Genomic DNA, 18,680 nt, shown 5'->3' with positions numbered 1-18,680 from the left:
TCTATGACTATTGAAATATACTGAGGAAATACAAATCTTTAATCTTGTGTATTATTATCTTGATAATGCCTTCCCTTGAAATGAAAAGAACAATCGGCACTGACAGTAAACTGACAGATTCTCCCTACTGTTAAGAGAACACTGCTCACTGTAGGGACTTCATTCAGGAAGTGCATAAACCAATCAGATATTATCATCTTAATTTGGGTATAAGCTCTGCTACGGCAATCTACTGGAACAACAATAAGCCAATAATCACCCACTGCCTGACAGGAAAGGGGTGTGGCCTCACAGCTGTGAGGAGAACTTCAGCACTGCGCTTGACTGATTGGTCTGCACAAACACACACTACACTTACTTGGCCCCACCCACACTACCTTATATGGTATTGTCAGCTAGTGACATCATGTGGAGTGATTGTTCCACTATGCATGAGTGAAGAGAATGTAGATAGCGTGAATCTCTTACCTACACGTGTGGAGCTAAACACACATACACACACACACACACCAATATACACACAGAAGCATGTGCATGTGTGCTACAGCACTTACACATATATCGTCCCTGCTTGTGTGCCTATGAGGAGATTGTGTGTGCACAGATCGAGCGTGTTATCGTTGCAAAGTATGCTGAAGAGAGGGATATAAACAAGAATGTCGCAACGCAGTCGTATCCACGTGCCAGCTCCTGCCGCTAAACATCTGAGAGGAAATTTACAATACCCCACTTGCTCTTGACTGAATATAAAGCATTTGCGGCTCTCGAGAATGACACCAATTGTTCTGTAGCCGTACGGCAGTGAGCATCAAAGTCTCTATTTGACACAGAGCCAGGATCTGACTGGCAAATTAAATTGTTGCAGGAGATTCTTCTTCCTGAGGGAATACTTACCTAGTCCTTCCACCAAAGCTTGATGAATTAATTGATGATAGTTCTTATTTTTCTTCACTGTCACTTTGTCTTTCACATGACGGTGAAATCTCCTTGCAAGGATCAATTCCATTCCGTGAAGGAGATTGGTGGTAGCCTGTAGCAGCCATTAGGTGTTACTGTGCATAACATAAAACTGAAGGAAGCGAAAACTGCAGTCTTGGACTTGGACTTCACTTTGTAGGGGTCAGTGATCAGACGGACTGCTACGATGGATCTGCACTTAGTCTTGGGGATGCTCGTGGCCATGTTTTTATTGGATTTCCGTTCATCAAAGGTCCTCGGGTGCCAGTGTGCCCGTCAGAAACACCCCCAGCAGTACATGTGTGATGCTGACTATGGTGAGTGAACTTTTTTTCCTTCTTTTTTTTTTGTTTTTGAGTTGTTCCTATGGTCAATTCGCAATTTCAAACACACACTCACACACACACACACACATGAATATGTATGTTTACACGGATTATTTGCAGGAATTCATTCTGATTGGAATCAATGGAAACTGACAACAGCCTTATATCTATTTAAAACATACATTATGGTTATCAATACCAGCAAGCTGTGACAATTTGCAGATAAAGTCAACAGGATTTGATACGGCACATACTATGTTTCTTTCTCATCAGGGGGTTGTTTCATCAATTCAGACTGACAACTTGTCAGCGCTGACAACTTTCATGAAACGGTACCCAGATGTTCAAGACTCATGTTTACCCACAATGCAAAAACTTTTAATTTACTTTCAAGTAAACATCAATTCAAAAGTTATGAATGCAAGGCAGAGTATAACATGACAATAAGTTTAACCAACTTTCTGTGTCACTAGACTAGAGCTTTGCTAACCTTCATTACAGAGCATACAGTTCTATAGTCTTCATATCATTTTTGAACAGTTGATTAAAACATGGCCAAATGAATAAGATACAACAATATCATAAGTTGAGAGCAAGAAAGATGGTATTTTTTAAACTACATCCATGACATGAGAAAGAAACATAACGACACAAATAGGTTACTGTACAAGCTGAAATTTTCGCAGTGGTTTTATTTTCGCGAATTTCGCGAATCGCCTTTGAACCGCGAAAATAACAATGCGCAAATAAGTAAGTTCAGTTAGACCCTCGCAACCGCGAAATTAACAACATGCGAAAATAGCAATTCTCGAAAATATCTGTATGCGAATATTTCAGCTTGTACAGTACCCTAATGGCTGAGTGCATATATCAAGATGGGGCTACCAGTACAGAGAATGTTATATCATGACCCAATTTGTTCGCTGAGGTTGTATTTGTGAAATTAGACTTCTTAACCCATTGAGGATGGGCTGATTTTGCTACAGCATGCATTTCCTATAGATAATTGCCCAAGTATATTCGGTACGCCCATAGACACTTGCCCGAGTATACTCGATACTCGTCATCAATAGGTTAACATTGTTAAATCGCATAACATTTCAATTTTCGTTTTTCTCTAATATATTCCATGCTATACCATAGAGCAGTGCAGTATACTGTACAATTATTCTGCATAGCAAATATGCTAAATTGATTTAAAAACAATGAAAAAATGTAAAATTGTGGTGTCATGAAAAAAGACAAGAGCTTTGGGCAACGACGATGAAAGCCAGACAGCTTTGGCATTTGGATACTGCTAGAACTGAAAAGACCTCATTCATATCATTCCCTTCATTCGAGCATCTTCTGTAACACACACAAACACATACCCACACACCAACACGCTCGTCCAGGTCACGAGTATTTACACAATGACCCCCGCGGGCACATGCAAGGTTCACTTGTCATCGTTGAGCCTGTCATGAATGAAGGAATTCACTCCGGTATCAATACACAACAGATAAAGATATTGTGTCGGCGGCATTATACAAATTGCAAGGTGTTGTGACATGGTAGACGAGGGCAAGTGCATGCAGTCACCGGGCTATTCTTGGCTGACTGCGATTCTTGACAGCGTGAGGTGGCACATGTCGTCATCACTGGCGCGGTCCCTGATTTTTCTCCAGGCTCTGGACGTCTTATTAGGTTTTGCGGGGGAAAATCATGCCTGTCTCAACGTAGCAGCTGCTGGCGCAATCACAGCAAATAGGTCTTGAACTCTGTAGCCCACACAAACCATAGCTAGCTACTGACTACTGTACCCAAATGAACATTTACTTGTACATGTAAAACACAAGGGGGGGGGGGGGAGGCAAATGAGGTGAGTGGGTGATCAGCCGTCATAATACAAGTAGAAGGATTTGTCTAATGGCATTACCCCCAAAAGAAGGTTTTAACTCTTGAGAAGAAAGACTCTGACTTTGTGGAACAACCTTGTACAGTGATGTGAGGTAGTCCCTGTGCCTTTTAAAGGGGAAATTTATAGTCTTCTCTGCCAAGGAACATTATATCTTAATTCACAAAGAATGACACACATTACACATGACACAATTGCACTCAACAATTCCTAACATCTTGCTGCTAATGTGTGCTTGCACTCACTAGATTACCTGATATGTTTCCATCTTCTAGGAATTCTCTGAGTCCCTTAATGTCTCATGTCCACAGCCATATTATTGCATTAATGACTTGTCTCAGTTTAAACTTTGACAAACTTATATACCACTTTCAAAACACTCATCATAAGTTGATATTATAAATTGAAATGTGATAATCCAAAAAGTACAGAAGTGAAGAATAATTAGCCTAAAAGCATCACATACTTTCTATGAGCCTAGTCTTGAAATAAAAAGAAGCAGACCAGTTTCCAGTTTAGGTCATCGCAGATTCCTGCGTGAAAACAAACAATGTAACAAAACAAAACAACAACAACAAAATCAGGTTTATGTTTTAGACATTAACAAGTGTGCACCTTTAAGCCCTCTGTGATCTAGCTTGGGAAACATTTTGATCAAATAAACATTAAATCCACTTGTTCCAAGGTTAAAGTGTTCTCTCTCAAAGTCAGAGCAATTTTGGCAACCACTCCAAAATGTGCTACACAGACAGCAAACAGCAGAAAAGTACTGGCAATGTTTGACTAACATCTGGTAAAGAACCAGATTTTTCAATAGTAAACAAAGACAAATACTTTCATTCTCAGATGAGAAATTATTTCAACCACAGAATATCCCAAATGACCCAAAGGCTACAATACAATATTCAGTTTGTTCACAGTAATCATGGAGAATACTATGAACATTTAAACAATTACACACAAAATAATATGTTGAAATGAAAATCTATTATTATGATATGATGCGTTACTCCCATGATCAAAGGATGCAAAAGTAAACTCTCATTCAGCTCAGGAAGATCAGTAAATCATTAACTACAATTTGTATGAAGAATGGATATGCCTAAAGGAATAAATTTATGCTTAACCACTTGAGGATGAACTGATTTAATTTTGACACATATTTCCTATAGACACCTGTCCGAGTATACTTGGAACTACTTCAATGGACAAATGTCATCCCTCAACTTCTAATTATTTTCAAATCAATAAGTGCGTATCAGGATCTATATTATTAAACAAAAATATGGGGATAGACATACTCTTTATCATCCTAATGTCATTCCATTAGTGCTTGAAATCAAATGAGGTTATCAGCAGATTGCTTATCATTGATTCACACTCAATCTACCAACTGATTAATGGGCAAAACATTGCACCATCACTTCTATGTACGAATGGAGGATGCGAGGCATACATTGCTTGAAGATTATTAGTCTAGCTCGCATCGCAAGGATTGAATTAAGAACACAAGCAACAGCCTCATGTAACGACTTGGCAAAAAATGAGCTGATGACGAGATACTAATGATCCTTGGAAAATCAGATTTTATTCTTTTACATTTGTAGCAATGAGGATGATTACATTATGACATCATTTTGAAAGAGAAAGAGAGATAAAGAGAGAGAGAGAGAGAGAGAGATAGGACAGACTACCACGAAAAAGAAGCAGAATTCTGTGATAATCTCATAAGAGGAAGTTTTCAGGATTGACTGCAAAACCATTCCGCCCAAACACAGATTAGTGCTGCAGCTGCGCGACTGAACGAGATGATGCAGCGATTAAAAACTATCTCGACTGTCTTCCGCCTGCAAGTGTGAAGCAGAGCGATCGTGAATGCAAAAAGGTCTTCTATTATTACTTGCTTTGGAATAGGTCAAATTCTCTCGATGACATAGTGTAGCCAGTTTAACCCTTTATATGTTCTGAGTGCTGATTGACACAAAACCCCATAACATTGTACGCACTGTCCAAAATCCCTGGCACAAAAAAGGTTAAACTAAACACCAACTTCGCCCACGTGAAAAAGAAGAAAATACACACACTTTGATAACATTTCCTTTATTCCTTTTGATTACCACCTCATGGTCCTTGTGGGTTTTCTTATCCTTTTATACCAGGAAAGTGACTGACCATGTCTCTTTCACTGCCCTCCTCCGAATATAATTTGCCAAATCAATGTCCAAAAGGGCTGCTTTCTCCTGGAAATCTAGACATTTCTTGAAAAGGAACAAACAAACAAACTTACAGCAAGAAACAGGTAATTCTGGGAATTCACCTTAGTTCTCCATACATGGAAGGTGACCCCCTTCACTTCCAACACCCACGCACTTGTACAAGTGTTGTTTTTGGAGTTTGGGTCAGACCCCTAGGTCACAGGCTGATGCTTTTGAACAAACCTCTGGAATGATGAGAAAAAAGAAATAAGTGGAAATGGAGCTGAACTTGGTCAGTACAACAGGATTCCCGAGGGTGATATTTGTGATGGAGATGTCAAACATTCCAATGGTGCTATGTCATTTCTTGCAATCAGTGCAATCAATTAAATGACTGCATGCAGAATTAAGTATGACAAGCCAAGCATCAGTGAAGGTTGATATTAGGGAGTGTGAATGAGGGGACTATGCCCTAAATACTTTTGACTATTCATTCTATAGTATAAGTGGGCAGTAACCACACTGACCACTTGTTACACTATTCAGCAATGACCATGTATGTTGTCAGTAAGTGACAGATATGTCACCCAACATTTTTTTTTTTGCAATTTATTTTTTTCTTCTGATGGCATAGATAGACCACATGCAATCATACTGCTGTTTCACATATACTTTATCATTCTGTTTAGCATTTTGCTCAGTTCAATGATGTTTATATCAATACTCTTCCATTAGATATCTCATATGATGACATGGATTCAGCATCAGATATATGACTCTTTTGGTGTTTTATCACTGACTAGCATGTTAACTGGAGTGCTTTCTTTGTGAATCAAGGAGGGGGGGGGGGGGGTTAAATATAAATTGCCTAATCCTCTATTGTGTCATCATGACCTTACCATTGGACTAGGCATTGTGACATCAGTGGCCTGCTCTCTAACTTATGATGAGTTCAAGTTGGGGGAGCATTAATCAAATGCCCATTAAATAGCTGGAACAAACTATAGAGCTCTTGGTTTCCTGGGCTAATAAAGGGTAAACATTAGCTCTGTGAACACACAGAAGTACTTAAATCATATGACATCCAGTTGTCACACTTTCACTACTTTCTAGCATCCGATTGCACTCTCCACTTCCACTCTTCTGGTTACTCTATTGCTGACGTAAAAAAAAAAAAAAAAAACTTGCATTAACTTACTGCCTTATTCAGCGAGTGACCTCTAAAGTAGCAGGATATATTATTTCCTGAAACGCACCCTCCCCTTGTGAAATGTTGGATTTCTGGAAAGCTTCACAGAGAAGGTACATCCCCAAAGGTATTTAACAACCGGCACAATTTCCTGCGGAAACGTAAACAGACCGGTTGCGATGGAACCAATGACACTGCATCAGCTTGTTTGTTTGTCTTTTTCCAGTTTTGTAAGAAGCTTTTCGGATAGAACTTGTCATTCCCCCATGTGAATCTGAGGTATTTTTTCTCCATGAAAGGGAAATCTACACCAATTCGGTGGGAAAATAATCCCTAATGGAATCAGTGATATAGATATTACAGGGTCAGTCATTCTTTTAAAAAAAAACAAACAAAACAAATTTGGAGAGATATTGGAGAGTAATGATCATGAGGAAGGACTGATTTTGCTATAACAGGCATTTCCCATAGACACCTGCCCTAGTATACTCGGAACTCGTCCTCAATGGGTTAAAGGTCCAGTTTACCTTTGGGAGCAGTGATTTAAAAAATGTTCAAGATATCACATTTGATGCATATGTGTAGGTCTGTTGTATCATAAAACATCCTACCATATGAACTATTTGCAATAAAACCTAAAATATAAGGAGATATCAGGGTTTTTCTCAGTAAACCGTAACTGTATACGGTTTAGTCTGGAAACATTTTTATTATAACTATTGTTCATATTTTGTGTATTTAACAACACTGAACATCGATTATATGGATTCAAATTTTGACAGTGGTTGTTTCTATCCCTACCTCACATTTTAGAACTATTTTAAAGCACTAATGCTTTCATCTGCAAATGGTAAATTATGCCTTTAAGACACATACACCATGCATTCAACTCCAATGCCATTTAAGATTTCACTCACCTCAAGTTCATAGGGTCTACAGCACCAAGTTGATGTCATATTGAACACTGGACTGTTGTTATTAAAATAGATATCTAAAAACTCTCTTCATGATCTATAAGGAGCCCACTTCTGTTCTGGACTAATAAAATACCCTTCCATAAAATGAAAATGATGGACTTGTTTCTAGACCTACCCATGAAGCTGCTATAGATTTGATCCATCCTATACAGTATTGATAAACTCCAGTATGAAGTCCAGTGATGTATTATGACACCTGCTCAAAGAGGAAATTACGTTATACCAAACTGCTTTCAGAGAGGAAAGATTATAAATTTTCTAAATTGTTGTAATGAATATCTCCTAAATTGAGCTCCCCCATTAAAAAAGAAAAAGAAAAAGAAATGCTACAAATACAAATGAGGTCCTTTTTGTTTGCTGCTTTTTATCATGCAATATTTTATTATAAAATGTCAAATTCACTTTCAGTTTATGACATTCCTGATTTTCACTTTTCATTCATCTTGCGTGCGATTCCTCCTACAACTAATTTTGCCACGGATGGCCCAGTCCCCTAATCTAAGGAAGATTGCGACAGAGGAAGTAGCGGTTAAATGGCCATGCTTTGGGAACCCCATTGACGTTCACAGCTCATCTGTATCTCTTCCTATCTCTGTCTCTCTGTTGACATTCGTCCAAGTCACACCTCCTTTGGCCACTTGCTGGTGGTTACTCTCCCGTAACACATATATAGTTGGTCAATGGGAATAGCAATGATCTCTTAGAGCTCCTTTTCACAGGTCTTGACTGCCTGTAACCTATTGAGGACGAGTCCCGAGTATACTCGGGCAAGGGTCTATGGGAAATGCGTGTTGTAGCAAAATCAGCCCGTCCTCAACGGATTAAAAGTACTAGTAGGGAAACCTGGGTTGTCCAATAGAATAATTCTTCATTCTGACTGGGGTACATTCGAAAACCATGAATAGTGCCCGTCAACGAAAACCGGTATGTGAGTCAAAAGTGACCGCTCATCGGTCACAGTCGACTCCAAACGCGATTTTTCGGCTGTTTGTGTTATTAAATCTGTGATAAAGCTGTTTATAATTCATTACTGGGATACTTGAGTATATCCAAGTCAGGCCAGCCTTCCCACTCCACAGTATCGTCACGCTGCCTGGTTTTTTAAAGGGGAAATCACTCTCATATCAAAACCCTACAAAATTTATCACACATCCGATCTGCACACAGCAGTATGGAGTTCTGAGAATGCAAGCTTCAAATTTCATTCGCATTTTGAACACAGATATTGTGCTATCTATTTCACTTCCTGTTCTTCTTAAGTCTGATTTCGCAAGAATTGCAATCATTGCAGAGCCTAACAGTGATTGCTTCGATGACTGTGAACAATGTCAAAATCTATTATTTGCTTCTATATCGGTTTCGTTTATTTGAGACTACAATTGATGCTGCATTTTTGAGGAATCAAACTGATTATTACCATTGTCAGCTTGCCTTGATTTTTTTTCCTCTATGATACATCCACATCCAAAAAGGTGGTAATTCCATTTTACGTTTCAGTTTGACCAGTTTTTTTTTAGACTCGGTATCAGTAGATGTGATGATTTTAACAGTTTGTGCTGCAAAGAGGACGAAGACACACTCACACTCATTTGGTGCTCATGCTGAAAACCAACACTTCCACATCTTTCAGTACCCTCTGTGTCATTAAGGTTCTACTTTAACATTTAGAACTGGGTAAAGGTTTATTTTTTTACTTGTACAGTAAGTATTGTGAAACATTTTCAAGGAATGCTACCAATAAATGATAATAGCTGAGGAAATGTCAAATTTAACACTTATATTTTATTTTTCAGAAGATTAACAGAAAATCTGAACTTATAAGATTATTTGATACTAGGAAGCAAATTAAATGACCTATTTTTAGCAATGGTTGCAAATAAAAAGTGCACTTTTTTTTTTTTTTACACACACAATGATATTTAACAGGCAAACTGCAAGAAAGTGGCAGTGTTGTTTGTCAACAGTAACTTTCTGGCCATAAGCTTTACCAGCTTGAGCAGACAACAACCCTCATCCCCAAATGAAAAAAAAAAAAAAAACACCAAAAAAAAAAAAACACCAAAAAAACAAATAAAGAAAATAAAGGATAAACTCCAATGACAACAGTAATAAAACCCATGCGGAGGTTTGACCAGCGTTATGATTTAACCGCAACAGAAAGTGTATGATTCAAGCCTAACTAAATTTAATGTCACTTGACACCTACCGACAGGTCAACAACACTGTTGTTTTGAAACTTGGAACTGACCCCAAGAATAGTACAGAGGCATCTTCAACATTTTGGAGATGCAGTCCCAAGGTGCAAAACAATACTTCGCAAAGTGGTGCCTGGGATAGGTGGGGGGGGGGGGGAGGGGGTGACGGGGATAGATGGGATGAATAGATGCTAAGATTTCTTGTCTGACCATTGGTGATGAGATGTGACGCTTTGGACATATTCCAAGCCACAGGCTAAACAAGATTCTCTGGGACAAGTCAAGACTAATCGCCACTAAAACTAATGTCCAGCAGTGGTCAGCTAACTGATTGAGTCAGGGGAAAAAGGGAAAAGGGGGAGGAATGCTCTATGCCTTCAGCGAGCTCTGCGGTCTCTCTCTCTCTCTTTCAAATGCTCTGTAGAGTTGCTGTCATCGCAGTGGCAGGGTTTACTGTAATTACCGTTTGATTACGGCGGCAATTAGGGTGATTATCACCCCTGTAATGGTTGATGGGGGCTTATGGGCTAGCCCTCAGCTCGACTGGGTCTGTACCAACTGATTATTTGGAAAAGGGATAGTATGTTATTACTGCTCTCTGTGTATGAGAGAAATTGATTCAGGACTTGCCCTTGAGCTAATATTAACAACTTGCAGTTAATACAATGTATCACTAAATTCATTTCAGCCTTTGAAGATGTAAATCTGCTTATCTCTAATCTCATCTGCTAACACAATGTAACACTACATATTTACACATATTTTGAGATGGAAGGATAGGATATCATATAAACCTATGTTTCTAATTTTGTTGGTTTAAATTCAAATGTCACTCATAAAATATAGTCGTAAATGATTAGGCATGGAAACTTATATCTTATCTATCAAACTTACCAGTAAATTTGTACACACTGAAAATTTTTAGAACACCATCAAATTGTCTCTATTCTTTATCATAAACGATTGCTCTTGATGCTAATCCAGATGTGTGACTTCGGAAAAAAGACAAAAAAGAATAACAAACAAACAAACAAACAAACAAAATAAAACAAGCAAACTCGATTATCTATATTTGACCCTCCTGGAATTATATTTGTCTGGTTTTGGACGGACTGAATCTTTGAATGTGTTCCTAGAAGGTGTAAGGTGAAACATGTGATCAGAGACTGGTGATGATAAAAACCTTAATGAAATGGGGATGTTGATATGGGCATGCATTAATGAGCTGGATTGAGTGACACCATGAGGAGGGAGGGATCGGAGGGGAGGGGTAGAGGTCCAGGTAGGATGTAGAGACTGCAAAGCTCTGGGAGCAGATGGGGTAGGCAGGATTCGACCGACAAGGAGAAGATTTCCAAGATATCATTCCTCGTTGATTACCGAGGAGTTTCCAACGTCGGCTGGCTGAGCATCTGTGTAGGAAAGGGGAGACGAGCTGCATCGGAGAAATTCTCCCGTCTGTCCTCCATATTTCTTGGAAAACCACGATATGACTGGATCATGACTTAATCAAATCCAGCATCTGACACAGGGACAGACATTCCGGTTTACGTCATTCGCTAGTGGGCCCCGATGTGGTTGCACCTGTTGGCAGGGTCAAAGTTATTTCCAGGGAGGAGACCAAACTATAGACCAGGAGATACTCCTGACCGGGAAGATAGTTCGTGAAGCATACTATGAGGGATTCAAAGTGTTTGGTAATTCCTTCTGTAGTCTGTTGGGAGCAAGCAGCCAAATCTTGTAAGTTCTACAGGCTAGGCATGATGAAGGGGACAAAGGTTTCAGTTCAAATTTCGAAACTCAAAAGGAGCAAAGTGTTCTAAGCAGAATGAGATTTACAACACTAAGAATGATATTCTATCACAATATAGGGCCTGATTAAACAAAAATCCTAATTTAGGATATGTCCTGGGAATGTTAACTTTGTCCTGTGAATATAATTCGTGACGGATTTGATTTTTCATTGTACATGGATGCACAGAGAAAATACACACTATTGTTCGGCCCGATGTGATGCCTGTTTAGTTCAGCCTCCAAGGATAGGATAGACAGACAATGTTTCAAGTTACCGCTCGCTCGTTATAGAATAGAACATGATCCTTTTGTTTGTTCATGGTCAGAAGGGCTTAACCTGACACCAGATGTGCATAGACACTGTCCATGTGCAATGACAACGGTTGTACAAAGTGCTTTGCCCTTTTAAAGGGACTGTACAGATCTGCTGTTTCATCATCATCATCATCATCATCATCTGGTTGAGGTGAGGATTTAGCTTTAAACGTTTTGCGAGATATTCAGAAACAACTCTATGAGATGTCAAAGAGCATGCAATTCTAAGCTAGGTATAAAAAGTTTATTTGATGAAAATCGGTTTTGAAATGGCTGAGATATCCCAAAACAAGATGAAACAAAGAGATCCTAATAACAGGCGTGGCCTGTCGCCTTTTATTATTATCACTTTTTTGGATATCTTGGCCATTTGAAAACCAATTTTCATCAAATAAATGTTGAATCCTTCTTAAGATTACATGCTCTTTCATATTTCATAAGAGGTTTCTCATAATCTCACTTAGGAATGTTATAAACCTGAATCTCCACCTCAACCAGTACTGTACAGTCCCTTTAACATCTCGCTGTAGGACTTTATCAACACTCATTAGAGTGGTGTGTGCCGAAACAGCCAATATGCATGTAATATGCTTCCTGTTATGTAGTAGGAATGCTATACCCTCACAATTCATTGTCACCGATCTCGTACGTCATTATGGGATACAATTCAACCATGTCTCTATACAACTGTGTGACATCGCTCGTTCAAAATGGAAACACCTCACAAAGACTTTAAAGGGATCATACAGTTTTGGTTGAGACCTAATTTCATGTTTCTAACATGTTTTGGTGAAATAATGAGAAACCTCTTATGAAATATGAAAGAGCATGTAATTCTGTGAGGAATTGAACGTTTATTTGATAAAAATTGGTTTTGAAATGGCTGAGATATCAAAAAAAGAGCGAATCTAATAAAGTGTGGGACCCACACTTTATTACAATCGCTTTGTTTTACTTTGTTTTTGGATGTTTCAGTCATTCCAAACCCGATTTTCATCAAATAAACTTTGAATTCCTCTTAAAATGGTATGATCTGTATATCATAAGTGTTTTCTTGCAAAACGTTAAAAGCCCAATTCTCATCTCCACCAATACTGTACCATCCCTTTAATATCAAAAGTCATATGTCTCACTGCATATGTCTGCTTGATAATGATTGACAAATATTGATGACGATACCCCCCCCCCCCCCCAAAAAAAAAAATACATTAAAAGAACAAACAAAAAGGAAAGTTACATCAGGGCATGTAGGCATGATAAAGGGAAACACACATATAGGGCCTACACAGGACACACACAAGCACATCGCCATGCACGCTTGCCTGTATGCAGACATTTCTGTGACATTGGTGTCATTCATGACAATGATTTCTGAAAAACCTTCCAAATCAAATACAAGAAAAGAATGTAGAAGAAATAAATGCTGTCACGCTACACAGAAACGCCTGAAATAAAATGGAATGTCAAAATTTCAATGAGTTAAACAGAGCGATTCATAACTGCCGAGCAGGTATAGACAGGAGACGATGGGATACGCTACCCGAAAGAGTACTGTCTATACATGCAGGATAGAACTGTCATCTGAACAGAAAAGGTTTGCGATACCATCAATCAAAACTACCCAACAGCCTGGAACAGTCCAATTTGACATTCCATCGTCAACAATGCTATAAACAAGTAGCAAATTATTCCTCTGAAAAGTTTGCAAACTACTGTGTATCAGTTGTGCCAAAACTGAAGTTAGTTAGAATTTCTTGGAGTTTGATTTCATTGCAAATATTCCTTTTTATGTCAAATTTTCTTGTCTATGTATATTGTGACTGTCCATCAGCATTTGTTTATACAGTCAAATATAAGGGGGATGACTTTTGATGTGTAGTTAATCATGGCTAATACTGCAATATTTATGGCTGCCCACAGACACTGGGTATTTATGATTATTTTCTTTTAATCTCTCCCATTCCACACAGTTGAAAAAGAATCATTTCTATGCCCCCTGGACCTGTAGCTTGTCATTGACCTGTTTGAGCTGATATGCCAATAAAAATTGTGAGCAATGATAGCCAATAAAAACTTGAGTGAGTCTGACTGCTTGGGTAGTTTATGGGCTTGGAGTGACTAGTCTGTTTGTCCAGACTCACTTATGCTCTGTACCTCAAGTAGTGACAAGAGACCTGTCAAAATCACTGCATTCCTCTTTAATATTTCACATTATCATAAACAGTGAACGGTCACGAGTGCGGTAGTACATGATTTCGCACACCAGGTGAAAGATGTGATGCATGCAAGATCTAATTGATCCAAGTTGCATTTACCATAAGTAAAGGCCATTCACTATTTGTTTTATACAACACTCTGTGACCATAAACGAAAGTGGTTGATGCCAGTTCAAGAATACAGCTGCACAGAAATGACAATCATTTTTCAGAAAAAGTGAATGGTACAGTCGTAAAGGAAATGACAGCGTGAAATTGTTGACAGCAAACGAGGGACTTAATATGCACTTGTAACTTGTAGGTTGCAATCTACTGACAGGAGAGTAACTATAATTGTGACTAGGGAGGATATACATAATTACACTTGTGCATACTCAGGTATTTGTAAAATATCGACTGGCCTCTTTGGAAGACTACTTCAAGGATGATCCCACACTGAAGTGACAGAAAACATGACTCTCTGTGTCTTTATTATGACAGTTTACTGTCTTTTTTGTTTTCCCTTTTGGGCTGAACCTATTTCTAACTACATGTATTGTGCGTGTTATACTTTTAAGGTATTAATTGACACAGCCTGTACATATGTTTTTCTTTGTCCTTAAGTCCTTCTTACTTACAATACAGTATAGACACTGACAAATACTGGAAAATGATGGTAGGTGGTGAAGCATGTACGAAAGGAGTATAAATGACAATTATAACGGAAGCAGTGCCGCGTATGTGTCTGTGAAAACTGGAGTCACATCACAATCCTGAACATTTTTGGTTTGATGTGCTAACAGTCCAGTTTATTTATTGCTGTTTGATTTTTGATGTTGTTGTTGTTGTTTTTTCAAATTGAAAAAGGATTTAAAAAAACAAATCTATATGAAAGTATGACAGAGAGTATGAAATAATGATCTTTGAGGACATTGCAAAATCACCCCTCAAACTGACCCATCCACACTTACGTAATTCATCCTTACTGCAACTTCAGGACGTGGGGATTTTCATCACCCCAGCGATTTAAGGATGACATGTGAGTCTGAAACGATCATGATGATGTCCCTCTTGTGACACATCATGCTACCAGGAAATTAAAGGAAATGGAAACACCATTCTCATTTTAAAATATACTTTTTTAATAGCAGGATAAGCAGCTACCTTGGGATGGCACATTTCCCTCCTTTGCTCAATAAGTCTGCAGTGTTACCACAACCGCCTACATCAAAATGCCAAATATTCCACTGAGTTGACAATCGTTAAACAACAGTGGGTAACCTGAATACCCCTCTCGGGAGTAAAGTCTTGTCAGAAAAACCCACCGCATATTAGAAAGATGAAAATATATAAAATGTTGTGACTCGTCAGGTTTGTCGTAGTACATGTAAGTTACGATAGGTTAATTGAGATATATTGGTAATGATATGGCGTGGTACTCTCGTGTAGGAGGTATGATATTCTGGCTGCGGCCGGTGCTAGCTTGACCACAAGGACCGCAGCAGGAAATTGAGGTGACTCCATCATGAAACTCTTGCCCACTTTACCTGACCCCGAATACCTCACGTTGACAGATCGTGGGAGGCGACATGGGCACGGAATGATGTAGGCCCTATTATTTAAGCAGAGCAGCGAAGAAAATATGATTTTTCTTAATGTTATAAGAGTAACTTAAGTGACAAAACCATCCCTGCAGAATAAACATGTAATTTTGTTCATGAGTGGTAATCATGGAGCCCCAGACAGTGTCAATTAGTAGAATCTAGCTAATAGCATAAGGTGCCTATTAATTGGATCTGAATGGGCATCCTCTATTATGGAGCCAAGTTTTGTTATTACCTCTTGATCAAATACATCCTGGTCCATTATGTATAACTTATTTTCACTAACCCTTTACAATTCAGATCAAGTGTACCTCTAAATGCCTCTCATATAAAAAGATTATTTAAAGGCATAACAATACCATTTGCAGATGAAACAAAAACCCAGCATTAGTGCTTTAAACTAGTTCTAAAATGCGAGTAAGGGATAGAAACAACCACTGTAAAAAACTGAGTCCGTATAATCGATGTTAAGTATTGTTAAATACACAAAATGTGAACAATAGTTATAATAAGAATACTTCCAGATGAAACTGTCTACAGTTAAGGTCTATTTAGAAAAATACTGATATCTCATTATATTTCAGGCTTTATTGCAAAAATTTTGTATAGTAGGTCGTTTTGTGATACAACAGACCTACACATGTGCATCAAGCATGATATCTTGAACATTTTTAAAATCACTGCTCCTAAAGGTAAACTGGACCTTTATTTCAGGAATGGTTAACAAATACTCTTGATACAAGCAGCACTGTGAAACTTCAAGAACACTACACCGTGTGTTCAACTACTCATCTTCCATCTCAATAATGGATAAATGAATTGCATAAAGGAGCTGAATTATAGGAATAAGACAGGACCAAACTTGAAGATTGCATCAGAGAGAAATTCAAAAAGAAAGGAATAAAAGTGTACTTTTCAGATATCTCTTACTGACCAAGAAGTGCTCAGGGTCTTGTGCATAAGGCAAGCATATTGGATCCCAGAACTCTGACAAAGTCCACTGCAGGTTTCAGGAAGTATCAAGTTCCCCCTTTCTCTGTCGTCACACCTGCTGGCCGGAGCAAATTCACCTTGGCCAAAGGAAGGAGTCTCCCTACCCTGGGTTATGTTCACCATGGCAACAAGGAAATATGGCAATCTTCCAGCATTTTTTCTTTCTGTGCATCAAAAAAACATATCTGACCTTAAAACTTCATAATTAGCCCACAAGTAAATCTCTGCTTGTCAGCAATGGCAATGGCAAATGAAATATAGTATATATTTGGGGGAGAGAGGACAGGAATGCAGAAAGATGCAATAATCTGACAATAAAATCTTTTTAAAGCCATTATATTTTTACCATGTAGTGTAAAGTATATCTTGTAATTGTGATAATCTCATGCAAAGGAAATATATTATATATCTACGCATGTTGTTGCAGTGACAGCTGCAATTTGATTTATTGTCAAAGATATTCCATCATGCATAGCGTGACTTTGGAACTTGTTATCTTCAAAGAGATCAACACACCCACCTGTAGAGAAAAGCATGCAACAGCTACATTCCTTTGATAATCGCCTGACTTCGAAGCTGAATTCAATGTTTGCACGTCACGTTGTACATCCATCTTATGATATCCCCAATCCATCTACTCAAAATTAGTTTCCTTTCATCTCTTCAATGTACAAGGACACCAAAATTGAAAATGTAGAATGAATACCTACAATTTACCTTTTGAATATTTTAATCGCATTATCAATGTTTGGACTTCAGCTTAACCAACTTCTGAATTATATTTGTGTCATATCAAAATATAATGCACTTGATTTCTTTGTTTGTATTCACAGTTATTAGGGGAAAAATACTATCAGAGACTTATGTTCCGGCTGGAGGTATCACGTCCTCAAAGGCACCTCTTCCAACCCTACCTCCCGCACCAACCACCACCAAGCGCACCCCATTCAAGTTCCCCCAGTGGCAGGAACCATGGTGGGAACCTGTTCTTCTGAGGCCACGCCCAAGAGAACAGCCCCAGCCCAGGCCCCAGCCCCGCCCGATTCCTCAGTGGCAGAACCCTTTCATGGGCTACAGACAGCATCCACCCCTGGTGCTTGCGGATCAGCCGCCAGTGGCACGCATTGAAGACCCCCTCCCCCTCATGGTGGCAGACCAACCCCAGCACCAACCCCGGCACCAACCCCTGCACCAACCCAGACCTGTAGTCAGCAGCGGAGGCTTCAAGGATGACGGGTTGCCATGGCAATACTTGAGGAAATACACAGTTAAGGTGGACAAGGTATACAAGGGGGAGGAAAGGATTGCTGCCAGATCTACCATCAACATCTTTACAGAGACCAGTGAAGGAATGTGCGGAAAGGATCTCAAGATAGACTCGAGATATATCTTAGCAGGTGAGTCCTCGTAATAATCCAAATGGAATATCTAATGAACCCTCTGGGGAAATCAAGTTTTGAGCTACGGGGAGAAATGGAATACCAGACATGGCAATTGGTGGGCATAAATTCTCTGAAATGAACATTGTACCAGGCCTTTCCTCTTTGCTGACATTACACCACTTAAATGCCTATTACAAGAGATGGCAGATATATACGAACGTTTTGTTTACTTGATGTTGGTAATGTAAATATCAAAGATAGTCCAGGGACATCCCCCACAAATACCAACAAATTTGATCAGGGGATTAGTAGGGTTGCTCAAGAACGAAAGCAAGTTGAATTCAATGTGTACAGACTGGGGAATCCTGGAAAAGGTTTGATGGATAACACTTATCCCTTGCCTGATGTCAATGACATGTAGGTTGTACCAAGGGGTTTCCCCAATTGTCTTTGCCAGAGGCAACGGCTACAAATCCTATGTATTCTCCCCTCGATTAATTTTAATACTCAAATCTGACACCTTGGATACATGATGTATATCATGCAGTAGACAAAAAGCAGTGAAATATGCACTTGCCAATGTGCAGGTAGAATATTGCAAGGATAATATGGAATAGCCAGGATTGGTAGCTGGACAGAGCTAACCTATTTCATTTTGTCA

General features: G+C 38.9%; 1 protein-coding gene across 1 annotated transcript in view; it reads left to right on the top strand.

Moving 5' to 3' along the window:
* The first annotated feature begins 880 nt into the window (after positions 1-880).
* The window catches only part of LOC140239412 (uncharacterized), a 32,370-nt gene continuing 14,570 nt past the window's right edge, over positions 881-18,680 (top strand). The window contains exons 1-2 of the mRNA XM_072319255.1: positions 881-1,274; positions 17,471-18,034. Of these exons, the coding sequence (XP_072175356.1) occupies positions 1,145-1,274; positions 17,471-18,034 (694 nt within the window). The 5' untranslated portion in view covers positions 881-1,144. The remainder of the gene's footprint in view (positions 1,275-17,470; positions 18,035-18,680) is intronic.

Source organism: Diadema setosum, chromosome 2, assembly GCF_964275005.1.
Source record: "Diadema setosum chromosome 2, eeDiaSeto1, whole genome shotgun sequence".
Lineage (NCBI taxonomy): Eukaryota > Metazoa > Echinodermata > Echinoidea > Diadematoida > Diadematidae > Diadema > Diadema setosum.
This window is presented reverse-complemented; position numbering and strand designations above follow the sequence as displayed.